This window comes from Lonchura striata, chromosome 4 (genome assembly GCF_046129695.1).
Source record: "Lonchura striata isolate bLonStr1 chromosome 4, bLonStr1.mat, whole genome shotgun sequence".
NCBI classification, from domain to species: Eukaryota; Metazoa; Chordata; class Aves; order Passeriformes; family Estrildidae; genus Lonchura; species Lonchura striata.
The window spans coordinates 5,935,558-5,961,876 of NC_134606.1; the positions used below are offsets into that span (position 1 = coordinate 5,935,558).

At 44.8% G+C, this 26,319-nt stretch overlaps 2 protein-coding genes across 2 annotated transcripts in view; one reads left to right on the plus strand and one right to left on the minus strand.

The window, feature by feature from the left end:
* Positions 1 to 1,933: 1,933 nt before the first annotated feature.
* On the plus strand, positions 1,934 to 16,230 carry CHMP3 (charged multivesicular body protein 3). Its single transcript, XM_021535734.3, has 6 exons — positions 1,934 to 2,073; positions 6,690 to 6,750; positions 10,177 to 10,356; positions 12,806 to 12,927; positions 14,606 to 14,720; positions 15,708 to 16,230. The coding sequence occupies exons 1-6, from the start codon at positions 2,029 to 2,031 to the stop codon at positions 15,842 to 15,844; spliced, it is 660 nt and encodes a 219-aa protein (XP_021391409.1). The 5' UTR covers positions 1,934 to 2,028; the 3' UTR covers positions 15,845 to 16,230.
* A 1,792-nt stretch (positions 16,231 to 18,022) lies between these two features.
* Positions 18,023 to 26,319, minus strand: part of KDM3A (lysine demethylase 3A) — a 28,973-nt gene continuing 20,676 nt past the window's right edge. The window contains exons 16-26 of the mRNA XM_021535731.2: positions 26,046 to 26,232; positions 25,409 to 25,578; positions 24,403 to 24,639; positions 23,865 to 24,036; positions 22,867 to 22,957; positions 22,178 to 22,308; positions 21,256 to 21,375; positions 21,031 to 21,170; positions 19,193 to 19,369; positions 18,977 to 19,111; positions 18,023 to 18,766 (exon numbers count right to left, since the gene is read on the minus strand). Of these exons, the coding sequence (XP_021391406.1) occupies positions 18,686 to 18,766; positions 18,977 to 19,111; positions 19,193 to 19,369; positions 21,031 to 21,170; positions 21,256 to 21,375; positions 22,178 to 22,308; positions 22,867 to 22,957; positions 23,865 to 24,036; positions 24,403 to 24,639; positions 25,409 to 25,578; positions 26,046 to 26,232 (1,641 nt within the window). The 3' untranslated portion in view covers positions 18,023 to 18,685. The remainder of the gene's footprint in view (positions 18,767 to 18,976; positions 19,112 to 19,192; positions 19,370 to 21,030; positions 21,171 to 21,255; positions 21,376 to 22,177; positions 22,309 to 22,866; positions 22,958 to 23,864; positions 24,037 to 24,402; positions 24,640 to 25,408; positions 25,579 to 26,045; positions 26,233 to 26,319) is intronic.

The following is a 26,319-nucleotide window of genomic DNA, read 5'->3' on the forward strand; positions in this document are numbered from 1 at the left end:
TAGCAGGAGAGCCACTGAGGGCACATCCACAGGAGCAGATAATTATGACCAGTAGGTAGCTGTGGAGGAAGGTTTAGTCCCCTCGTGTCTGGGTTATATAAATTGTTGTGATGCGGTTCCCGGCAACGCATCTGTTACAGAATCTTGAGCAGCTGGCATAGTGTATTGAGAGTCCCAGCAGGACAGGAAAAGCAGTTGGATGTGTTTATTTTATGAAATGCTCATGTCAGTAGCAGCAGAAGCATCCAAGTAACATTGTTTTCTACCCTGTGCAGGATCTCAGACAGCCCTTTCCTGACGAGTTGACAGTTGAACACCCGGAGAAAGGAGCAAAGGAGCAAAGACTGTGCCTGTAACAAGGTCAGCAGTTTCGCTGCTCACATGTTTTGCCTCGCAGGGCTGGGTTGTGCTAGTGCTTGTGAAGTGTCTTAACTGAGATGCTAAACATTCCTAAAGCATTGTTTTATTCTTTGATATCTCGTGCCTGGAAGCTGAAGACCAGTTGTAAACAGAAAATGTCAAACCACTGAGGTGAGGGTATTCACTTGTTTTTTAGGCATAATAAAGGATAGATGGATGTTTGCTGCTGCTATTACAAAGTATGGATTTAAATAATCTCTAAAGCTCTTTGTCACTCTCAATTTCATCAATTATTGTTTTATTAGCACTGGCTTTCCCACTGCTGATACTCAGTCCAAAATGAGAGCTCTCTTTTCCAAAGCTTGTTTAGATCTTATTTCTGCATTAGATTCTGAAGGGAAAGATGACCAAGGTGAAACTGTACATTTTTGTAACTCACTAAAATGTCTGTCTCTGGTAATTAAATAATGAGGGTAACTATAATCATAAGGTATTAACAAGTTAGATTAAGTTGATAGCACCTTTTTCTTCCTAAGCTTTTGCACTCTGCGCACCACTGATGTATTTCTAACGCTCTCAGTCTCGGGTTGTGCCCTGGGCCGTGCAGAGCTGGAATGACTCGCTGGAGCTCCAGCAGAGCAGCTCCAAGCTGTCCCTTCATTTCAGCCAGGTGACCTGTGCAGAGGAGGATGAAGATGAGCCAGGCCTGGCTAGCGGGATTCCTCCAAGGAGCCCCGGCAGCCGCAGCGGTGTGAACGGGCTTGTGTGAGCTTTGCCCTGGCGTGTCCTGGGGAAAGGCCGGAGGGGGAGCCAGCCCTCGCACCAAGAGATGCTGGAATTCCAGAGAAGGGAGCGGAGCTGGGGAAGGCTCTGGAGCGCAGCTGCGAGGGGCGGCTGAGGGAGCCGAGCCCGGAGGAGGCTCAGGGGCGCCTCGTTGCCCTGCAGAGCTCCCTACAGGAGGGGACTGCCGGCTGGGGATCAGGCTCTGGTCCCGGGAAACCAGCGGCAGGATGAGAGGCCGCAGTCTTAAGCTGGACCAGTGGAGTTTAAGTTTTGCATTATGAGGAATTTCTTCACAGGGCGACCGGGCATTGGAATGGGCGGCCCAGGGCGATGTGGAGTCACTGTCCCTGGACGTGGCACCCAGTGCTATATTGGTGTTCGGCCACGGTTGGACTCGATAATGTCGGAAGTCTTTCCCGACCTGACTGGCCGTGAGCGGGTTACAAACACGCTCAGTGTGGGCGGCGGTGCGCAGCGCCTCCCCGCCCCGCAGCGCCTCCCCGCCCCGCAGCGCCTCCCCGCCCCTCAGCGCCTCCCCGCCCCGCAGCGCCTCCCCGCCCCTCAGCGCCTTCCCGCCCCTCAGCGCCTTCCCGCCCCGCAGCGCCTCCCCGCCCCTCAGCGCCTCCCCGCCCCTCAGCGCCTTCCCGCCCCGCAGCGCCTCCCCGCCCCTCAGCGCCTTCCCGCCCCTCAGCGCCTCCCCGCCCCGCAGCGCCTTCCCGCCCCTCAGCGCCTTCCCGCCCCGCAGCGCCGCGCGCAGCGCCACGTGACTGGCGGGCAGCGCGGGGGGCGGGGCGAGGCCGCTCGGGCGCCGTGCGGCGGCGCAGGCGCAGTGCGCTCCGGCCGGCCGGCTGAGGGGAACCCGGAAGTGGCGGCGGGGCGGCCGCCATGGGGCTGTTCGGGAAGACCCCCGAGAAGCCGCCCAAGGAGCTGGTGAGGGGCCGCGGGGCCGGAGCCCCGCCGAGCCGGGGCCGGGAGTTTGGTGGGGGAGTGGCGGCAGGGCCCTGAGGCGTTGCTATGGCGTTGGGCGGGTACTGCGGAGGGGCCGGGCTCGGCCTGGCCCTGGCGCAGGCTGCACCCGGCCCGAGACCGCACAGAACCCTTTGGTATCTGAGGGGGTCTACAGAGGAGCCGCACCTGTGCTCTGTGTGAGGAAGGGGAGTGGTGGGGCAAGAGGGAATGGGTACAAGTTGATAGAGGGGAAATTTAGGTTAGATGATAAGAAGGAATTCTTCCCCGTGAGCGTGGTGAGGCACTGCAACAGGTTGGCCATGGAAGCTGCGGCTGCCCCATCCCTGAAAATGTTCAAAGACAAGCTGGATAAGGCCTTGAGCAAGCTGGTCTAGTGGAAGGTGTCCCTGCCCATGGCAGGGGTGGAACTGTATGGTCTGTTGGGCTCCTTCCAACTCCCTAACATTCTGTGATGCTATGATTCTATGGTTCTAGCTCCTCTTGCAGACACAGCCCTAAAATTAGGAAGCCACAGCTGAAATGTTGGGACTTGTAGGGAGAAGATGAGTCTGTAGACAAACTTGTTTCTACGAACAGCTTTCTGCGCTCACAGTGGAATGAAATAATCAAGACATTGGTGGATTTCACTGGTGCCTTTCATAAGTAGCCACGAATGTGTTAGTGAAAAAAATCTGCTGTTTGGTGAGAGGAAGATCAAATAAATGAGAGGTACTGGAAAAGCAGCAGGGAGAAGAGTGGCAGGCACACAAGTTGAAGGCTTAGACGAGCTGCAGTGTTACAGATGTTCCTTGGTGCTTTGTAGCAGCTGAGCCCCAGGGTTATGGTTGTTGGTTGTGTGGTGAGAGAATCAGATGAGGAATGTACCTTCAGGAGAGTCCTTCCCCTTCCTCCTCTGCCTGTGTCGGAGCACTGTGTGGGCTGGGTCATTCTGCTGAGTTCCTGAGGGTGGTACAAAGACCAGAGGGAGAGCTGGGGCTGGGGACTGCTGCTCTCAGGGCAGACAGCTGTGGAACCCAGCCATGTGGACATGCTGCACTCAGGAGTTCTTGCCTCCTGCCTGAGGGCTGCTCTTTAGCCTTCCCTCACTGATGAGCTTGCCATGTTTTCCAGTAGCACAGAGTCTGTGGGACATCTTGGATCTCTTGGAGGATGGTGCCAGCCACCTTGAACCTTCTTTTTGGTGCACAGCAACAGGACAAGGAGCAGTGTCCATAAACTAAAGCACAATAACTTCCAGCTTTACTTGAGGAAAAGCTTCTTTATGCTGAGGATGGCAGAGCCTGGAACAGGGAGGTTGTGTAGTCTCCCTCTCTGGAGACATTCCAAACCCACCTGGACATGTTCCTGGGTCACCTGCTCTGGGTGACCCTGCTTTGGCAGGGGGTTTGGACTGGATGATCTCCAGAGATCCCTCCCTAAGCCAATGATTCTGTGATTCTTTGCAGAAACCTCTACAAAGGCAGTGTGGGACAGGTGTAGGGAGAGATGACATGAGTCCTCTTGCTGTCATGAGCTCTGCCTTGGGGTGCAGAATGCCATGGTGACTTCACAGGCCTAACACTGATATTGAGAAACCCATTATTAGTTAAAAATTCCTTTCCTCCTGTACCTAACTGCAGCTTTAGAAGGAAAAAGCAGTAGCTGTTTCTGCATCCTAGCTGATGGGGAAACAACACAGCTTAGCTCATGGCTGCCAGCAGCTGTGCTCAAGATGCAGGCCCTGAGCAGGGCTAGAGGGAGCCATCCAAGCCTGCAGAAGGTGGATGATGATGGGGAGGGGTTGAGATTTTTGTGATGGCAATGATTTCCCCTCAGGTCTTTTGTCTGCCCGCTCTGTTGATGTGAAGTAATTTGTTTATGATCAATACAAGGCAAATATCTTCAGCTCTTGTGAAGAGCTGGTGATACATTTCAACCTGTCTAAAGCTGGGGATTTATTATACTTTTAATGCCGTGTCTGGATCGTTTGAAATTAAAAAGTGGGTTTTCCTCCAGGGTAGTATGAGTTGGCTCTTTTCAGCTTGAGTGCTTTGCTGGCTGACTCTGGCATGATGCAGTGCTGTGAGAGTGATGTTTTTGTTCAGATCAGGAGTGGAAGCAGAATTGCTTCATCAGCATGGAGTTGTGCTCAGGGTAATCATCTTTGCTCAGCTGGACCACATATTCCTGTTCCCAGCACTGCTGCCTTGTGCCATGGCCTGTGTCCGTGTCCCTGTGTCCTGTGTGAGATGGACAGCGTGCCTTCTTCCCAGCTCAACAAATTGCTGTCTCATGTAGCTGGGAGCATGGGCTAGCCTGGGTAAGAGTCAGTGGGATTTGCTCCTCCTCTTACACAAAGCAGGAGATGAGTTGGGAGCACCAGGGAAGGCGTAGGCACCCAGCTCTGCCTTTAGGACAGTTATGTCAAACCCCTGGCAATGCTAAGGATGAGCTGTGAAAGAGTTTTCTGCTGTCAGAATAAGCAGGTTTTGATGACAGCACACAACCAGTCTTGATTTAATGGTGTCTTTGTGCTGGGCTGTGCATCCCAGAGACAGAAGCTGCAAATCCTGCCGTGGTTCATTGGACAGTTGCTGATTGTGCTTGTATGTGAAGGTTTGTTGTGTGTTGGTTTGTTCTAGAATAAAGTTGTAGGGCAAATCTCTGGTGGGTGTTAATTTGAGGCAGGACAGTTGGCCAGTCAGAGCTCTGTCATGTTTCTCTCAGTCTCTCCCCTCTGCTTTTTTCCTGTCATGTAGCCCATAGTCTAAAAGGGACCTCCTTAGATTTCTGTGAGGGAGAGGAATGACTCCAGGACATTATCTCCTCTGCTCTGAAGAGCAAGAGGGGAGGCTTCAGTCAGTTCTGGGTTTAGGGGTTTTTTTACCTGTAAACCCAGGGTTTAACTAAAGGTACAGGAGCTTTCTGAAACCTGCTAAAAACTTCTGCACCTATGCAGGGCTTTGGGTTGTATGTTGGGGTTTTAAAGCTGATTTTGTGCTTGGGCACCTCAAAGGTGGCTTTTGTCTGCAGTCAAAAGATAGTCTTGTTCACCATGAGCAAGAGAAAGTCTTTTGAGACTGGTGAAAGTCTGAATCTCTGGCTCTGCTGGGCTTGTGCACAGAAGAGAACTTGCTTTACAGGTTTTCATTGCACAGGTTCTCTTCACTCTGCTTCCCTAGAGGGATGGTCAGGGCAAGTGGAACTCCCCATCTCCTGTGTGAGCCAGAGGATCTGGGACAGAGATCTTGGCAAGTGCCAGGAGGGAGCTGTTGAAGGAGTGGCTGTGTTTGAACACCACCAAAGGCAGGGGAAGGGAAGCTGGAGGGCGGAGAGACCTGAGCAAGTGGGAGGAACCCAGCAGGAACTTCACAATGTTGGGCAATGCAAGATTGGGCTGATCATCCCTGTACACAGCCTGGGGCTGGCTGGGCACCAGCTCTGCAGGAAGGCATCTGGTTTCCCATGGATAATAAAGGAGTTCCCAGTGCATCTTTGCAGCAATGAAGGCAAACAGGGGTGTGTTGGGAAGCTGTAGTCACTGTGCTGAGTGTTCAGTCACTGCTACTCAGCAGTGGAGAGGCCACACCTGCAGCAGTGTCCCAGTGTGGGCACACAGCCAGGAAGGATCTCAACAAGCTGGGGAAGTGTGGCAGAGGCCCATCAGGATGGAGGAGGGCTGGAGCCTGTGATGCAGGAGGAGTGGCTATGGGAACTGGGCTCCTTTTGGCTCGGAGAAGAGAAGGTGAAGGAGCAAGGGTCTAAAGCCTCTCAGTGCCTCTGGTGAGGCTGTAGTCAAGACACACACAGGTACTTTTGAGGTGTGTCCAGTGACAGGAGGGGGCTACAGCCACAGCTGGCCTGAGAAGAGTTTTGTATTGAACATGAAAGGCCAGGTTGGATGGAGCTCTGAGCAGTCTGGTTTAGTGGAAGGTGGAAATAGATGGTCTTTAAGGTCCCTTCCAACCCAAACCATTCCAGGACTCTATGAGGAAAAGTCTTCACCACACAGGAGTAATTTAAGTGCATTTGCTCAGGGTGGCTGTGAAGTCTCTGCTCTCAAACAGTATCAAAACTCAATGGATGAGACCCTGAACAACCTGTCTGAACTCTGAACTTGATCCTGCTTTGAGTAGAGGTTGGCTTGGAGACCCCCTGGAGCTCCTTCTGACTGAAATGGGCAGTAGCACTCTTGGGGCTGTCATCCTGTGCCAGTCTGTCCCTTCTGCTGAAGTCCCCTGTGGCAAGTTCCTTCTGTACAGTGACATGGCTGTGATGTGGGAAGTTAGCCAGGCAGTGAGCATCTGACTCACAAATCACATCATGGAATCATTGAAGAGTTTTGGTTGGAAGGGGTCTGTAAAGGTCCTCCTTAACTCCTTGTCTGAACATTAAGAGCAGTGCAGTAGCTGGTGGTATCTCTGCAATGTTTGGAGGGTTTATTATTTGAATAATGAAATATTTTAACATCACTCATAACTTGCAGCTCATGCGTTTTGAAGTGCTGCTTTTGATACTGAATGTTTAAGTTACATGAAAGTATAAAAGCATAGTTTTGAAGTTGGAATTTCAAGTAACTCTCACTTTATCTTTTTAAGGTCAATGAATGGTCCTTGAAGATAAGGAAAGAAATGAGAGTGATTGATAGACAGATCAGAGGTTTGTACTTGTGTCTCATTTTTTTGTTTTTACTCTCCTTGTGTGTCTTGAAGGGTTTTTTGCTTTAACTGAGGCAGGCTATGAAATTTAATAACTTGGGGTAGTGTATCACATCTGTAGTAAAGGAAGATAAATGTGATCCTAGGGCCAGACTTAATCTGTGTTACAAAATTGCATCGTTGTGAAATTATCCAAGTAAAATTTTCAAAAGAACATAAATATTTCATTCTCCCAGTAAGACATAATGCCCTTAAATCCCTTTGGATAATATGTATTAGACTTATTATCCAGAATTTCACCCACATTGGTTTAATGAGTAGTATCAGTGTGGTATATAATTCCACATGTAGACAGTTCCACTGGCATGTACTGGTGTGAAAGTGCACATGCCAAGCAAAAGTAGCTTGCTGCCAGCTTGGAAAAAATACAAACAGAAGAGAGGAAGGGAAAAAAACAAGTATTTTCTCAGTGGGTGGGTGTTTTGCTATTAAATAATGAACATTACACTGCTGAATGTGTCTTGAAAAGCAGAGGAGTTGCTTCATATTGCACTGGTGTTTGTTCAGAATTTGTTCTACCTGCCTTCCCTGAGCCTGAAAATAGGTTTTGGCCTAGGTTTTGTTTTCCCTTTATTTGTCTTCTACCCTGTTTCTGGGATTTGTCCATGGGAGGTGAAGGATATTTTGTGTCAGCATTTGGTTACTAGCACATTCCTGTTTGGAGTGATGCCTCGAGGAGTAGATCCTGCATTCCCCATCCTTTTCCAGCCCTGTGCCTCTGGAGTGACCTGGCAGGGTTTGTGTCTTGTAGACTTGTGTGAGTTGTTTGGAGAATGTTGCTTGTGCAATACAAAGTGTGTCTTTGTCTCCAATATGAGGAGCAGAGTTTGTGTCTTTGCCTGTAAAACTGATGTTCAGGGATATGAATTCTTTTACTTTCTCCATGGCACTTCATGTGGCTGTATCAGGCACAGAGGAACTGCAACTCTCATTTTATTAGCAAAATATGTTTTAGAGGTTGCATCTTCCACAGAAGCAAATTACCCACGTGGTCACTACTGATGTTTCTTTAAAATTCATGTTTCTCTTAACTTTTTACATGCCATGATGCTTTTAATGGCCTACACAGATACTAGGTTACGTGGTAGTATGATATTTTGATATAAATGCAAATCTAATTATTTTAGCAGCTCTAAACCTGTCTGTGTTTTAGAGTCCTGCATTCAAAGAAATACAGTTCACCACTACCCACCATTTGCTATACTGATAATTGCCCTTAAAATAAAGTAGAAAATATCGTTGTGCCAGGATTTCGCATTTTACCAAGGGTCACCTATGGAAGTACATTGTTCTGCTGGACACTTCCCAGATTAGCAGGTTGATCCTGAAGGATAGCTGCCAAGTGCCACTGGACATTTCCTCAGAAATTACTCACTGCAGTTGGATTCTGCCATGCTCTCTTCTTTCAGCTGAGCCTTACACAGGAAATCACTGCAATCTTTAAGTAAGGATGGAACCTGGCTTAGTTTTCTTGAGGAAGGCTGTACTGAATGAGTTTGAACAAGACAACACTAGATCCACCTGGGATGAACTGGGTGGGCTTGGATCACTTGAGCACTTGGCTCACCCAGTCAGCAGAGTTACTAAAATAGCAACACACTCTTTGAAACCATCTGTTGTTGGATTCTTGCTGTTTTAGTGATTTCTGTTTGGGGTAGGTTGTTTTTCAGGGCTTGTAAGGTTTGGAGAACTGAAAGGTATCTTTGTTACTTCAGAACTGAATTTTTTGAGTTTATAAGGGTTGGAGTAATACAGTAACTCTGTGTTTTGCTGAGCCTGTGAGTCCCTCTCGCAGGTGCTTTGGGCTGCTTTATGCCTTTTGTGCTTGACAGTGCTGCAGAGGGCCTGGGGAAGTGACTTTGGCTCCCTTGAGGAGTGCAGCTGGCACTGACCTTCAAAGGTGGAGTTGGCTGTTCCTGCATTCTTGTGCCACTGATCTCATACTCAGCAGTTCACACCAGTGAAAGCATTCACTGGGGTGCGGGCTGCCCTACGCTAGCCTGGCTGCAGTAGCACAATACTTGTGGTTGTTTTCAGCCTGCCAGAGTGAATGTTGTAATTCCTCAGTACTGCTGGAGTGCTGCTGCTGTTCCTTTTTCCTGCTGGAGCACTTCAGCTCTTTCTTACCTGCTCTGATATGCTGGGACTTGGCTCAGTCCCACATCTGACATACAAATGTCTCCAAGTTTGTAGTGTTTCTGAAAATAATAGTGGGAAAGCAAAAAGGTATGTTTTTCTAATTGTGATCCTACAGCTTTCTGCCAGTCCTTTAAAGTAAACACCTCAGTGAATGATACTGAGAGAATTACTGGTCTTGAGTACAGGGTTCATTAACTCCCACCTGAGAAGCTGTGTTGAAGTCTCCAAGTTAGCCTGTGCCAGAAAGTGTGTGTTGATGCCTTTGTTTTTATAAAAGGGCAGTTTCTGATCCTTCCAATGTATAAGTTTATCTGGCATAAATCAAGAAGACTCAAAGCTAAATCTGAACAGAGGCTTTTCTTGAAAAAGTTGTTCTTATTGTCATTTCAATCAACTCTTTGCACAAAGGTGAGGAACCCTTACTATCTGAATTCTCTATTTACTTTAGGATAATTTTTCTTGTGGACCCTGAGACCCACATTTCATTAGTGGCTAATTTTTTGCTGAGTCTGGAAAAGAAAGGAGGTTGATATTGCCCCTGCTTACTCTTGCATTTTTTATTCTGAGCTTTTTGGAATACTGGGCTCCTGCTGTTCACAGCCAGTGTTACCTGTCAGGGCAGAACTGTGAACAGTCACATCAGATTTGCTGGAGAAACCAATGGTATTTAAATAGGCCTTTTTAGTGTTTAATAGTTCAAATCAAACCAACTCTTTTCTCATGCTTAGTTCAGTATTCCCACTTAAGCATACTCTTAAAAAAGCTGTTGGACAAAGCTGGATGCCAGGAGAGTTTGAACAGGATGTTTCAAGATGGATGTATCTTTTGTGTATATATATATTTGTATCAGGCCAGTTTAATAGTCAGGAAGTTATTTTAAAGTTGTGAGTCAAGTCATTCTCTCAGAGTGCTTTGTTCTTACAGGACCTTTTTTGCTTTGTAAGCTCTTAGTCAGCTTGGACTAATAATCTCAGTCTTGTAGAGTACTCTTGACTGCAAAGGAAATTACAGAGCTGGATGTTCAGTAATGAGAATTTTCCTATTAACATTTAGCTGAATTTGTCAGTGACATTTAAATCAGCCTAGAACAAGATCTTTGAGTAACAGGGAATCTGAAATCAAGCAGAAACAATTCTTTGCATTGGTAACACACCTCAACAAATGACTGATTTCTCTTCTATATCCTTTAGGAGCTGGTCACTGTTTGCTGTGTTTTTCTGTACTCCAGATATCCAGAGGGAAGAGGAGAAGGTGAAGAGGTCCATAAAGGATGCTGCCAAAAAGAACCAGAGGGATGTGTGTGTGATCCTGGCGAAGGAGCTGGTGCGCTCTCGGAGGGCCGTAAGCAAACTCTATGCATCCAAAGCTCACATGAACTCTGTTCTCATGGGCATGAAGAACCAGCTTGGTAAGAGCAAATTCTGGGCCCGAGCACAATGACTGCTCTGAAGTAGTAGAAGTGAGGTCTGAGGTTTCCTTGTCCAGAACCAAAATCAAATGCAGGCAGAGCTTGAATGTGGGAGCAGCTGTGCTCCTGTGAAAAGCAGCTGATTCTAGTGGGCTTCAGGAGTCTGGGAAGATCCTCCCATAGCAGGCCCAGAGCTGTGAGGGTGCTGAAGTTCTACCACCTTATCCCAGCAGGCACATGCACCCACACTGTCAGAGCAGAGCCTTTGCCATCAACCCATAAACACACACATCTTTCAAACATTGTGAACAGCCCCATCCTGCTCTTCCTCTTCAGCTCATGAGGACCGAGGTCCACTAGTAGAACACACGTGTACACAATAGATCAGTTGCTCCAGGAGCTGCTCTCAGATGCTCTGTCCAAGCTGGCCACATACCTGGTACCTGCCCCAGATCTCCTGCTCTGCCTGAACTGCTGGTACCTGGTCCTGCAAGCCCCTGAGGTTTGTGTGCTCCCTGATCCACTTCAATCCTTCCCCAAAAACTACTTTTGGTCATTCCCCTAAGATTCAGTTATGTTCCTGTAATCCTCTTAAAAGATCCATTGTAAGTTTTCCCCATGTCCAAACATGCTCTTTCCCCCTACATCCCTGTAAGAAGTCCTATATTCCTGTAGGCAATAACCCCCCTCAGCCTGCAGGGTGTTCTGAGGCTGTTTCTCCAGTGCCCTGCCTGGATGGGTGTCCCACTCTGGGCTCTGAAGTAGTCAGGGAGCTCCCAGTTTTAGTTTCTTGTGGTTCCTGCTCCTCATTGTTCCCTACATCCTTGCTGGTTTCCTGTTTCCTGTGACAAGCTGCTCAGCAGAGGATCTAACACCCTCCTCAGAGCCTGAGGCTTCCAGTGATGTGAGAATCACATGCTCTGGAACTAAACTCACAGCAATTCAGAGCACATTCTTAGTGTGCATTTCTAAACAGTTTGAATGCATTCCTAATACCCCTGTATCCTGGTGGAGCCTGTGTCACTGATTTTGACAGGACCTGTCACAGGAGTAGAATTGTCTTTATCTTGTAGATGATTGCTTCCGTAGCAAGAATCTGGGGGCATTTACCAATGCCTGCATGGAGATGGGGGAGCAGTCAGTGTTTGATTTTTTAGTGTGGATGAATCTTTTTTGCCTTTTGGCTTAACACCCATGTTCTATAAACTCTCCTTGGTTCTTTGTGTTCTTCCAGAATCAGCATATTTCCCTCATTCCTTATCCACATCAGAAATCTGTTGTAATACAGCTCCTGCAGAGTTTTCCATAGCTGGGAACAATCCAGCCTGTAACAAGCAGAGCAGAAAGCTCTAAAGAAAAGAGAAGACTCAATAGAGGTCAACATGCTGCTGAAATGTCAAAGCATTTCCCCCACCCCAGCATCATCCCAGCAGATTTTAACACTGGATGAGTGATAAAACAGCAAGTCACACTGTGAACCTTCAGTGTAATTTTATGATGGTTCAAATGTGGCTGCCCATGCAGCTCACTCAGGAAAGAAAAGTAGGACCATCCTTGCACCTTAAGGTGTCCATTAAAAGGAAAAACTCAAAGCACTGCCAGTTTCTTCATCTTCCTGGGAATGTTCTGATACACTTAGATAGGAAATACAAAGGAATCTAGAATTCAGTCTGGGGTCTGTGATAACTTGGGAAATGACCACTCAGGACAAGGTCTCTATTAGTTTGTTACAAGTGTAGGGCTCTTAAAAGAAAGTATTAAAATGAAAAATAATATGTGCTGTACCTTTATTTTGCTTTGTTAAGGAGTGAGCATTTTATATACAAATAGGTACGTTCTCCATGTCCAGGAAGCTGCAAAGCTAGATGGCAGAATTCAAAAAACTTCAAAGTACCCTTAATTACTGTTTTTTGATCTTGGTATATCAATACATATGAGGAGAGCTTAAAAGTTAGAATAGCCTCTGGAAAGAGTATTGTTAAATTCAATTTTAAAAAGCTTATTTTTGGCTTGTTTGCTTCAGTATTAATGTTTTAGCTTACTCTTTGCCGTGGAACTATTGTAGCAGAACTTGTGCCAGCGTTAGTCTCCAGTACCTGGTGTCAGGCAGGAGATCCCTGGGTCAGCAGTCACTGCAGCTCTGCTGCTGAGGGGCTGGGCAGGAGCAACTCTCTCCCTGTCTTTAGTGCACTGGGTGAAACCTCTCTGCAGACCACCTGGCTTCCTCATTGTACAGAACCAGTAGCTTTGCTATAAGTGTCACTTTTCCAATGTGGGTATAAGTGGGGCTTTTCCAGGAATTTAGTCAGGAGGGAAGAAGTGCGATGCCTGTTTATTTTTTAAATAGAATTGCCAAAATGTAAACAAATTTCCATGTAGGGAGCATTTAATCTCTCAGCTTTCAGTAGTGCATGAGTTGTTCAAACTGTTCTGTGACTCTCCTTCACAGCTGTCCTCAGAGTAGCAGGTTCATTGCAGAAGAGCACAGATGTCATGAAAGCTATGCAAAATCTAGTAAAAATCCCAGAAATCCAAGCAACGATGAGAGACTTGTCCAAAGAGATGATGAAGGTGAGATCTGGCACATAAATCTGACTTGGGTGAGCATGATGTGGCTGTTACTGAGCTGTGCAGACACTTGGGGAGCCCCTTTGTCACAGGGCTGGTGACAAAGCTGGTGAGCTCAGGACACTCTGACTCCATGGCCAGTCTGATACTGGTGACAGTAAAACAGAGTTTTAAATCCAACAGCAAAAAGCTGTTAGACCAACATTCCTAATAACAATTTTGAGTCAAAATTGGGAACATATGGGGAACTTATTTGCCATAAACATGTTCAAAGAAACAACAATTTTCAGCATTTTTTGTACACTGTATAAGTGTACAATACTTTTTTAAGGCAATATTTTTTTAATAGACACTCCCAAAAATCGGCCCAATTTATTGCATCGTGGTAGAGGGGTTTTGTTTCTTTTAATTATACCAGAACATCTAATCTGTCTTTGTTTAATGGATAACCCAAGTTTTATCCTGCTAAGAGTGCTTTATTAAATTTGCTATCCTGCTTAGACAATTGCTATTGATTAAGTTTTCTGGGGAGTGCAAGCCTCTGAAGTGGCTCCCTTACTACACCTGCAATGTATTAACTAAGCTTTCTGGAATGTATAGGCCTTTGACTCCTTAACTCTCTCAAGGTACCATTCTTGTTCTATCACATCTAATTAATCTCTGGTTATATGATAACCATTAAACAATTATTTATTGAATTTTCTTCTTCAACTATAGATTCTCTAAGGGGTATGGGTCCATAGAGTCCCTTTCTGCAGGTGCAGTGAGGTAATTTCAATACCAGCCAAAATAAGACAATCAAAGACTCCTTAACTAATTAAGTTTATTACAAATTTTTTAAAGAATCACAAATCCTTGCTAATTCAGATATAACTCACTGTCACTGGTTTAAAGAATCTAGTTCAGTGTCTCCATGTGATGGGAGTGCTCTGATTTGAAAGCGTATTAAGTCTCTGTTATGACTTACATTTTCAACTACCAAAGCTGCTTTGCTTTTTCCCTTCTTACCACTCTAGACTGTTTAGTTCAAATATGTTTATTTCTAAATAATTTTATCATTATGCACTAGCATGGTTTGATCATATCTAGGTTTCAGGGCCTGCAAATGAATGTTTTCAAATGCAGACAGACAGAAAACCAAGCTGTGTCAAAGAGCAGTTTTACATAATTAATACTGCATGACTGAGATTTACACTTTTATTTCACATGCTTGGAGCAGGCTGGGTTCTTGGTTTAGACATACAACAACAATAAATAACCATGGAATCAGAATGGTTTGGATTGGAAAGGATCTTAAAAGTTCATGTAATTCCAGCCCCCCTGCCATGGACAGGGACATCTGCCACTGGACCAGGTTGCTCAGAGCCCCATCTAACCTGGCTGGGAACACTTCCAGGGACTGAGCATCCACAGCTTCTCTTGGGAACTTGTTCCAGCTCACAGGGAAGAATTTCTTCCTAATATCTAATTTAAATATCCCTTAATTTAAATAACTTGAGGTTTTCAAAGTGAGAACAGGTGCCTTTAATCCCCAGTTTTCTTCCTGCTTTTCCTCTGCAGTTGTAGAGATGTGTGCTCATGTTACATGCCTGGGTAGGCCTAACCTCATCTCCCAAGTAGAAATGTGTTTTCTTACCCTGTTTCCAAGGGCATCACACACTGCCTTGTTTTTTTCTGCTAGGCTGGAATTATAGAGGAAATGCTGGAGGACACCTTTGAAGGCCTGGAGGATCAGGAGGAGATGGAGGAGGAAGCTGAGGCAGAAATTGACAAAATCCTTTTTGAAATTACAGCTGGTGAGTTTGTGAGTGCTGCTGCGAGCCAGGTTCTTGCTCTGTTCAATAAAGTGAAGCAGCTGAAATCTTCATCTACTCTGCACTCTCCTAGTGGCATCTCTTCCTCTGGTGATGGGCAGAGCTCTGACAAACTGGTTTCTCAGGGAATACTGGCTGAGAAAGCCAGTGGGGCTCAGCAGGGCAGAACTAATATCCCTCAGCTGCCGTCTGTGCAGTTGGGTAATTGAGGCTCTAACAGATCTGTGTTAGGCTGTGCAGTGAATCCTCTTAACAAGGTGAAACTTACATGACTGACTAGGTATTGTTAATAATGAAACCAAAAAATAAACTCTGCTGCACTGCCTTGAGTCATAGGCTGTGTTCTGAGTCCTGGCAGTAACGTGCTGTGTCTTGTTTGGGAGAAAAAACCCAAAAGAAACACAAAAACCCTTAAAACCAAAGCCACAACTTCTGCCTTCCAGCTCATGAAGTAGTGATTTACTGGTTCAGTTATTTGATTTGGAGAATGCTTAGAATGCTCCTTTCATCTGGACTGCTTGTGATGTGGCGTGATAAAAACAAGCACCAGGGCTGCATTCAGCTGTACCACACTGCAAGTGCAGGCCCACCCTGCTGGCACCTTGTGCTCAGTGCCTGGCACTTTGCTCTGTTCTTTCTCACATGCTAATTTGCTTTTTCCATCCTGGAATTTGCCGTTTCCTGGCTGGAGCAGCTCTCCTCCTCCCGAGCAGGCAGGGGGAGCTCCCAGGCAAGCAGCAGGGCTCGAGGGGAGCTGGGAGCCTCCTCCCAGAGGGGAAGGAGTGCAGAGGCTCGGAGCTGGCAGGTCAGTGCTGCTGGGCAGCCAGCACCCCTGGGCTGGCCCTGTCCCAGCTCAGGGGTGTGACCTCCATGGGAAATGACTGGTTGGGTTATTTTACATGTCCCTAAAAGCCACTAATTATTAAATGAAGACTTGACGCTCACTAATGAGCCTGTTTGTTGTTGCAGGGGCCTTGGGTAAAGCACCCAGTAAAGTCACAGATGCTCTGCCAGAGCCTGAGCCCATGGGAGCAGCTGCTGCAGCCACGGATGAGGAGGAGGACATCGAGGCCATGCAGTCACGGTTGGCCACCCTGAGGAGCTAGGGCCAGGATGGATGTGTACAGTGGCTTTATTTTATCCTGTCCTACCTTCAAAATGCAAAACTTAATGTATTCTCATGTATGTAATATATATCTATTTTTTTTTCTTCCTGAGAATTTTTTTCTCCAAGACACTACTGTAATATACTTTTTGGGGAGTGCAGTCTCTTCCAGTTTTCTGTTCAGCCCATGTTTCCTGTGGTGACATGGCAAGGGTGGTGTAATGTTATGTATTTTTAGACAAAGTCCTGCAATATATTCTCATCTTCAAGCAGCATTTCTCTTCAACAGGCACTTTGGTTTAATCTGGTACCAAAAACCTACAGCACTGTCAGATCTGTGTTTTCCTGAATCAATACAAATTTTATTAAAGCTGCTTCTAACAGTCACTGCCATGGCAGCAGTTCAGTTTGCATCCCTTTGGCCTCTTTCACAAACAATGCCCACCTCTTAACACCTCCCTTTTTGTTAACACCTTTCTTTAGCACACATAGGGCCTTCACTGCATAGTTAAAGAGAAGTTTTCAGTCCGTTCCAGCTCTGTATGGTCACAGGAGAGCCTGTCTTAGCCAAGGCCGTGGCACAGCGAGGGCAGGTCAGGTGGCAGCAGTGGGAGGGGGGCCCTGACTCACCAGGCTGTTGGCAAAGTTTCCCGTGGCCATGCCAAGGCCTCTCTGCTGCTCCAGTAGCTCATTTCAGGGTCATAGGAGAGCTGGATCTACTCCCAAGGAAAAGCTTCAGGCAAAACAGACGTTACAGCTCACAAAAGGCTGTTTGGAAACCAAGAAACTCTGACCCAAACCCATCAGTGCCACAGCACCTCCCCTACAAAGGCCAGAGCTCTTCATTTTAAGGAAGACTTACCCAAAGAAAGCCAAGTCTCTAAACAATTGTACCCTAACAGCAAGGGTAGAAAAACACACAAGGAACACAGAGAGCTGGATGGAGTCCAACACCTCCCATTTTCAGCCATAAAAGCATGGGGAGGGCCAAGCACTGTCCACCTTTGTGCTGGGGAAGGCAAAGTATCCCCAGTGCTTCAGGGCTCTGCAGTGCAAGTGTTCATCTCCACCCCAAATGCAACAAAAACAGGCAAGAGGGACAGGACAGTTTGTTTCTTGTGTTCTTAAAAATCCAGAAAGGACACATCAGAAACAGAAGTGGATGAGAGCTGCAATAAAACAAGACTGAACAACAGCACAGTGGTAAGAGCTCAAAATCCAGTTTCAACAATGAATCTTTTCAGATCTACACAGACACAGGGTGTGGAAAATCAGTGTGACTCAGCTCCCTGGGAGGTACCTGTACTCCAGCTGCCCACAAATACTCCAGCTGGTTCCAAGGAAAGCAATTAACCTGCTTAATGTCATCTCCTTCAACTTGATACTTCAAGGGAGAATGTTCAGGTAAGTGTTTTTAAGCATACTTGACAAGTTCAAGCACAAATGCCAAATCAAGGCACCTGAAGTGACTAGAACAAGTTATTTACTGTCAAGAGGTGTCAGCAGGTGAAGGTGGTGGAAAGCTCTCACTGAATACAGTGAAGGGCTGGTGTGTAGGTAAACCTTCTGTAAATCAACTTCACTTAACTCTTACAAGAGGCTCCTGCTCCCTGCGATCACTGGAGCCTGTCCCCACGCCTGGGGGAGCAATCAGAGGAAATTTCTCCGAAGAACCCTGCCACCCAAGACAGACCCAACAGTTGCTGCTGCTGAGGTCAAGTACTATAGGGAGAATTTGCAGAGTTAAATTTGTTGCATAAGCTCAGAAAAGTGAACATGGAGGCGATCCTGCAACTTTCCATGCTGGGAAGGAACTGAAAGGTTATTTTGTCTCAGGGTATCTCATCAAATGAGTCACTTTTCCATTCATAACCTCTCTTCCTGTTTTAAGTTTTACAATGTTTTCAGTGCTTCTCCAAATAACCCTGAGTTCTGTGTGTAGAATTTCAGATTGAACCTGGAAAAGCTCATGTGATACAGACCACAGAACTGGCAGCAGTAGTGTCAGCTAAGTCATGCTTGGGTTAACCAAAATTAACTGTAAACAGGTCTGCTGCTATATTCCATAAACTAAGCCTTCCAATAAACAGATACAGTTTTCTTTTGCATTTCAAAGTACTGCATCAAATTAATTACATTTTAAACAGTCAGTTGAAGAAGACAGGCAAGAAACAGTATCTGAAATAGAAGAATTTTTATGTAACCATTCAGTGTTAAAAACAAGAGAATCAAACATCAGTTCAAATTAAAGAGCAGTTTCAAACAGAAGACATTTGATTAGAAGTTTCTTTTAACATTTAGAAATTTAAATACATTTACCTAAAGATGGTTAACTCCCATCTCTATGTTACTATACAATAGCTTAAAGCTAGTTTAAATGCTAGTTCTATGTTAATGTGAAATTCCAGAACTGCATTCTTAACTTTTTATGTAAATTGGTTATTAAAGTGAGCAATTCCATACTTCCTCCCACCCCAAAATAAATTTTAAAAATTGAAGCTTTACAATGCCTTGAATAATATTTTTCAAACAAGTAATTTGGAATAGTTCCCAACAGTTCTATAGGAGGTATTTTGTACAGTTTGGAGAGCAACTCCGTATAAAGTTCTATTGCAACTGAGCATTCACAGTATGCCACAGTCCATACATATTACTACATATACATATCAGGTTTGTAAACATTGGAAGAATACACAGAACATAGTACCACGATCCTCTGGTACTGCTGAAAGGAAGATGAGGTAACATTCATATAATCTCAAAGTCCACAGAGGTCCTGACTGAGTAGGTAAAACAGCTGCCAACGCTTCTGTTTCATAGTGTGTGGTTAAGGCGCTCTACGTCACGGTCTGCTAAGGCTGGATTCGTTAGCTCTCAGTATCCCAACTGCATCTTTAACAGCGTGGTATATGACATTCTTCACCTGCAGAGCAAAGGAAAAGATGCTTAGTTTTACAAGCAAACAGCACAAATAGTTTTCCAGCTTCCCCACTTAATTCCCCCCACCCTGTGCAGGTCAGCTCAGACACGCTCATCTGCCTGACCCTCATGCAAATCACAAACTTGTGAAAACATCTGTTGTGTTTTAGTGTTTTTTTTTTTTTTGTAAAGGCACTGAGCACTGGGAAGTTACCTGCAATTTATCTTCATGGTTCGTATGCGTGTGTGACAGATATCTAAATTCCTGAGTGAGCCAGAAGCAGTGTTTGACATGCTCTGGGGATACAAAGTCTTCTGCAACTTTAATACAACTGTACAAATTATGAACCTAGAGAGAACAAACAAGCATTAGCCACAAGCTCAAAGGGCTGCCCAAGCAGTCAGACCATTCCATGTCCCTGGTGCTTGCCTGGTGTGGAGCTCCTGCTGGGATGAAAACTACATCTCCTAGAAACTGTACAATAGCCCAGCCTTGAACTCCGTACTCCTGATGGAGGCGTTTCCTCAGCGATCGGTCCAGGTACCAACTCTGATCGTGAATGGGATCGTGATCCACAGGGTTTTCTTGGCCTTGTTCTTCTGCAACCTGGCAAAGTCACAAGACAACAGGCATGTAAACACACCAGTCTGACTGGACAGTCAGGCTGTATCCATGGTATTGCATACAAATGTGTGCCAGAGGGACTTGCTCCATGTGTTCAGGTAGGAGAGTCACACAATGGAAGTTTGGATCTTAGACCTTTGTCAAGGTTTCAGCATTGCTCGGGTCCCACTGGCTTCAAGGACACATTGCAGATGTGGAAAATGCAAATAATCCCAACTGACAGTGGCAAGTGAAGCAGCTCGTGTTCACATTGGGAACCACTGTCAGACACGGAAGCAGTGTTCTGACACTACTAATGCTGGCAAGGGACTGTGGGGAAGGGTGTGAAGTGACAGGACAGGGGGCAATGGCTTTGAACTGAAGGACAGAGGCACTGGCACAGGTTGCTGTGGCTGCCCCATCCTTGGAAGTGTCCCAGGACAAGTTGGACAGGGCTGTCAACAACCTGGTCGAAGGGAAGGTGTCCCTGCCCGTTGCAGGGGGCTGGGATGAGATGTTCTTGAAGCTCCCTTCCAACCCCAACCATTCTGAGATTCTCTGACTCTACACGCTGTGAGTGGAAGGCACTACCAAGTCTGCAATTCAGCAGGTGTCTGCCTTGAGGCCACAATCAGTCATTGTGTGCTCACTGACTCAGAGGATGCAAACCAGATTTTCAGGAGAAACGAGACTGGGAGGCACAACAAGCACTTCAGGACAGAAATTTGAAAGTTATGGGGAGAGAATTTCTGCAAGAAGTTGCTGTATAAATCTGACTTGCCAGAGCAGACATTTACACCCAGGACTGTAGCCCAAAAACTCATTTGTGAAGAGATAAACAGCTTGATTCTACTCCACTAAAAGCTGCTGAAAGCCCCACACCTGCCAGCAAGTGTGATACAAGGGACTGAGGTGTAAGACATAAGTGCTAATTAATGCTTATCATGTTTTATCAACCATAAGATTTGCGCTTTGTTAATACTAAAGTCTGTTGCAGCCTCTCCAAGTTTCCACCAAGAAAGCCATAAGCCTGACCAGGCCAACAGTTTGCTCAAATCATCCCACTTATCCTTTTCAATATCAGCATATTGGCTCTTTCCACTTTTAGAGCACCAAAGAAGTTTCACCATTAAGACCACAAAGAACTCTGGATCATCTGAGGTAAATTTGAACATTGAAACAAGCCCTTTTGGATGGGGTAGCACATCTCTACTAAACCCCTAACTCCCATGAAAACATGACACAAAATACCTCATCAAGGTATGGGGGGGAAAAAATGGTAGTAAGAGAGAGAACAAGGAAGAATGTTATGTACCATGTACTGCTCTGACATTTCTCAAACATCTCACATTCTTCTAAAAAGGATCCAATTAAACTGCTTTTCCCTAAATCTAAACCAGCCGTTTTCTTGTTCACTATGTAATATTACTCATCCATGAGAAGAGTGGGCAGAAGGAATAGCTACATACAGGGTAACTTCAAGCTTCAACTCCACCCTTTTCAGGTCCTACAACACTCATGGCATAGGAGAAGTTTTGTCTTGGATACAACTCCAGTTATTTATTTCCACAGTACCTGGGATATAAGGGAGAAGAAACTCCCCAAAGATAGAGACTTGCAAGCCTAAACAGGCAGAAGGTCAGTTTTTAAGATTAGCAGCTTACCTTCTTAAGGAACTCCCGGATTTTCTCTGTATCTTTGGCAGCATAAATGTGCCACAGAGCTCCAGGCTTCTCTCGGCTCTCAGTAAAACGCTTAATTGTCAGTTCATCAGAGTCACCATCCTGGATGGTCTTCAGCACTTCTGTGGAAAGCAACAGGAGCAGTTACACTGAAGGGTGCTCCCTCTGGCCACAGAAATATCCCCCCAGACACCACTAAAATTTTACCTTCTTCTTGATCAGCCTGGCCTTTGGGGATCCCCACGTAAACCATGACATTGGCTGCATCAGACACATCCAAGTGAAGGTTTGTTGTGCCATATTTTCTGTCCTCTGGTGTTATTAAGCCTGGGGGAGTAATCAAAGGGGGGATAAAGGAGTAGCAGATCCATTAGTAAGACAAAAAAATGTTACACCACTGTCAAAAGCACTTTCTGAAAAGATTAGAGTGCTTTTACTTCTACCAACAAATGCTTCCAGAACAGCAATATGCTTTCTATCCAGGACCTTGCTCCATCTTGTGGCTTCCCAAGTGATCTGCTGACAGATCAATGTATCTCTGTTTCTCAAAATGCTTTATAGTAAACTGCTGGAGAAACCCTTTCCTAGCAGGACTTAAACGTGACTTTTATATATATATATATATACAGGCTAGACAGTCTCTTTTTCACTCTAAACAGCAGCTGATACAGGATTTACTATCCACCATCTCTCTACTGGCAATGATGCTGCTCCATTTTAAATGTCTTTTGAATGACAGCAGATGAACCAGACATGGCAAAAAGCTGCTCAAGGAGAGATTAAAAGCTAAATGATACAGTTCAAAAAGGAGAACAAAAGTAATACAGCCAGAAGCAGCCAAACAACAGATACATGTTGCCAGCTACAGGAAAGAGAGGCTGTAGAGCAAGTCAACTGGAAGACTGGGAATAACTACTATTGGCTTGAAACCACCTGGACAAAATACGTTCAATAAAATAAATCATATCATGCTCTGGACATCATTGGTACCTATAGATAAGCCAAACTCAGGTTTTTTGATCCATGGGATTAATCAAATTGTCTACAACAGCAAGGATTCACATAATCTGCAGTAAATTTCAATAGGAACATGTGGTCAATGTGACCTTTAGAGTGAAAAATTCCTTACCATAGGCATTGTACATCTTGGGGCCCAAATCCGGTCGCACAAAATAGTTGGGAAGTCGAGAGGCAAGGTTGAGTTTGCCACCTCTCCTGGTATATTCTGGCAATGGGATATTTTTCATCAAATCATCAAACCTAAGGTAATGCAGCAAAATTTAACATTAGGTGCTGATAAAACCAAAACCAGACTGAAACAGACTGCAACAAAACCTCTCTCCAGTTAAGGACACATACTCCTTCCATCAGGGGGTTTTGCTGGACACCATGTAAAGGAACCAAACAAACAAGGCACAGAAATACAGCAAATAAATTTAACTGCTCTGGAGTAATGCTATTTCATTGTGCAATTGTCTCAAGGAATAACAAACAGCCTAAGTCCAAATACTTAAAAATGTTTGGCCAAAAAGTAAGCTTCGTCTGAACTTTAGATTTCAAAGTGATCCAAACTTTTAGGAGCAGTTTTAGCTGCTCACTTTACTTAGCAACAAACACAATGAACCACATAAAAATTTATCATAAAACTTGTGCAGGACTTCCATTTATGTCAGGCATCTCTGAGAAACAGAATTGTTCACATGTCACCAACTGCTGCTCAAAGCTGAGGCAGGTATCAAAACACAAGAATATTCCTACAGTCCATTATTTTAGGAATGTGCCACAGAAACAATGAACACTTCCTCTGGAAATTCATACCGAGAAGGCATCATGTCTCTGAAGTCTTCTCCTGGAGGCCAGTCCTTAAGCTTCAATACCATTGGCTCTCCATCTTCTGTTCTCAGGCGACCTAATTTGAAAGGTTAACAAGTATTAGTTTTTAACAGTCATACAACTCAGAATACAAAGAATTAAGAAATCCTTATCTCAGTTTAAAATCATGTTAATTCCACAACTTTCATGTAGAACTAAAGAAATACAAGTTTCTCTGACACCAGAATAGGGTATCACTCTCATGACAAACGTGTTACAACAGATGTCAGACAGACAAGCATTCCCTGCCTGAGCACTTCCTAGAACTTAGCTCAGAAACTGGTTTGAGGCCAAAAGTAGCTGATGAAGTCGAACCTCTTCAAAGACCAAGTAACAGGAAAGAAAGGTGTGAGTGTTGCACCTCCCACTCTTCTTGCCCTAAGTACAAAACTCCCTAAGCTTACAACTGATTTAAACAGTAAAGCAGATCCTTAGATAAGGATGTGTAATAAACACAAAGTGGAACTCCAGATGCAATGGCAACTGTTAATTCTCCTGGAAAACCTCAAGCTCACCTCCCCTAAGTCTATTTTTATACAAAGTAACTTCAGTTCCTCAGAACAAAGTAGTACCTTCAAGTTAAAACAGCAGAACCTATTGAACTTGTGAGTACCACCACTACATGTGCTCTCCTAGAAAAAAAAAAGGCTGGCAGATGAACCTGCTTGCTAGGAAGATCTTAAATTTCCTCAGAATGTTGCCCCAAAAGACTAAAGGCAGCCCAACATACTCGTGAAGGAGGGTACCTCATCAGAATGACAGTTTTTATCCAGTCCCCAATATTTTGAGCATAAATGTCTCTCAGGCATCATCACCAAACTGCCCAAGATGAGGAGAAACCCTTGAACATCTTGTACACTGCTTATGGATCACAAATCTGTGCAAGGACAGAATTATTGCTGCTGAGATTTTTACCTACTGGAACAAAGATTCACAATGCTTACTTGAAATATCTTCAAAACCATCCCAGAAATCCCCTACAGTAGCTCCAGTGATGATTTCATTGGTCCTGCAGTTAACCAGATCTACTTCCTGTTGGCCAAATTCCTTCCTAAAGGACTCCGGTCTCCAGAGGTCTGCATTTAACTTGTGATGCACTCCTGACACCATTACAGGCTAAAAAGCAAAAGAATATATTCTGAAGAATTATTAAGCACCAAAAATTCCAGCTACAACACAGTAATAAATAAAATACATTGAGCACTTGAATGCAGGCATTTTGCAAACTGAATGCTAAGAATGCCCTACCAGAATTCTGCCTTACCATGCACCTAAGCATTCTGTTTCAAACTGAGGCAGCTATTTATAGAGAGCCTTAATTTCAGCTCTGTTTAGAACCAGATTTGAACAGTAAAAGAGATCCTTAGATAAGGATGTGTAACAATGCTCATGTCACACATTTGATACAGGTTTAATGTTGCTTATCAACTAAAGGCCAAAGCACATGAATTGCAAATGGAAAAAGGAGGAGAATGAAAGTACCTGTCCCTGCTTCCAGCACTCCCTGAAGACATTCCAATTGCTTTCGTTGTTGGGATCCTGGAGACACAGCAGGCGGTTATCACACAACCAGTAGTGGGGCGTGTCAAAGCCCATTATCGTGGGCTTTATGGTCAGCCCTTGAGGTTTCTTAGGCAAGTCTGTAATGGCTCTGTTTTGCACCAGGGAAGCAAAAATGTCATCAAGGATTTTGGGTGTGCTCTTCAGTCCATTGTCTGTCTGATAAAACACATGAAAGAACAACAACAAAAAATTAGTGCTCTTTTCTGTTGCCTTATCCTGTAGGTTTTGAAGAAAGTATTTGCCACTTTGAAATTTTTTTACTTGAGATCCAATTGTGCAGAGAAACCAACAGCTGCAGAATCTAGATCTGTAGATCTGCTGTCTAGGAATGCACCATCATTAAATGCCAGTGCCATATCTTACACTTTATCTACAGAATTCTGGCACAACAATTTCTGCTCTGATTTGCATCTCAGCAACACTGCAGAAACCCAGAACAGGACTTGCTTTGTATCAACGAGCAGAAATTCAGTTTTTGCAAAGAACTCTCAAGGCCAGTATTTTTCCCCACCACTCTGAAGTCACATCTGTAAAATCAGACAAAGCCCAGAAACACCTGAAGTGAACCAGGCTGCAAATGAAGCATGAGGAAGACATAGAAGGTTCTTCACTCCATCTGCAAGTGCATTTGTGCTCCTACTTTGAGTCTAAAAGACATCCCAATCAATGCAGCTGCCAAACTCTAGCTTAAGGAAGTTAATCTGCTTTATCCCTTAGTTCCCAGTTCCTCACAAAGACTTGATGACAGTACAACTAAGCTACTCCTAACTGAGCACTGAAACTCAATTAGTCCTTTTTCCCAAATGAAGACAATTTTACTTACTGTGATAAGAAAGTAAACTGCCTGTGGCAGCTGTTCACAGGTTTAGAAGAGAATCTAAGCCTGGGATCAACTCAAACCTGTACAACTGAATTTTTCCTGTACCTTTCCTGCAGAAGAGTTCAACAGGTTCCGCAAGAATCCAGTGTTGTTGTTGCTCACAGGGGTTAATATTGCACTGTTGAATGTCTGCAGGGCTGCAGCTGGCTTGGCTAAGCTAGGGAGTGTCTGAAGAGGTTTATTTTCATTCTTGGAAATTGGTATGAGAAGTTTCTCTGAAATGAAGAAAGGAAAATTGTGAGGATACTTTGACCATGAAAATACTTTGAATTTTTTTTTTTCAAGACAATATCCTCTTCCATGCATACATGTACATATGTACATGTATATACATATATAGAAATCTCCTTCCCATACATGCAGATAAAATATTTCTTCCACTTAACTTTGTTCAAGAAACATTTTTAAAATACCACATTCTAAAAAAAAAAAACCAAAAAACCAAAACGCCCAAACAAAAAGAATTCTCAAATTGAATTTTCAAGAGTACTTGTATCAATGGGGTTGTAATCCAGTTTTTGAAACAGAATATGCTAACTCTGACAGGCCTTACTCCAAGCCACTGAATATCATCCCAGCAGGCCAATGCCATCACTCTCAGCACAAGATATTGCTGGTTCTGACCTATATTGCTCTGACAAACAGCCACAAAGGGTTTACCCCTCACTGGTTCTGCACATACCTTTGTTTTCTTTATTCACGTTTCCACTTGTTAGGTTTGAAAACCAATTTAATGAAGGAGAAGTATTTACAGAAGTAGTTTGTTTGCTTCCAAGTGCTGACTTTAGAGGAGGATCGTGTGTAGCGACTTGTGAGCTCAGGACAAAACTGCTGTGTTGAAGGCCAGGTCTGTCCCCAGATGCCAAGTGCTGAAAAAGCAAAGCAGTAACTTGTTTAGACACAAACACACTCTACACAAAGGGAATACAAGCAAAAGCATGTCCAAACTCATCCTT

Excerpts from the sequence above, each read along its gene's own strand:
- CHMP3 (XM_021535734.3), top strand. The coding sequence starts at position 2,029 with ATGGGGCTGTTCGGGAAGACCCCCGAGAAGCCGCCCAAGGAGCTG. Across the intron at positions 2,074-6,689 it reads AGAAGCCGCCCAAGGAGCTG|GTCAATGAATGGTCCTTGAA; the intron begins GTGAGGGGCCGC and ends TATCTTTTTAAG. Across the intron at positions 6,751-10,176 it reads GATTGATAGACAGATCAGAG|ATATCCAGAGGGAAGAGGAG; the intron begins GTTTGTACTTGT and ends TCTGTACTCCAG.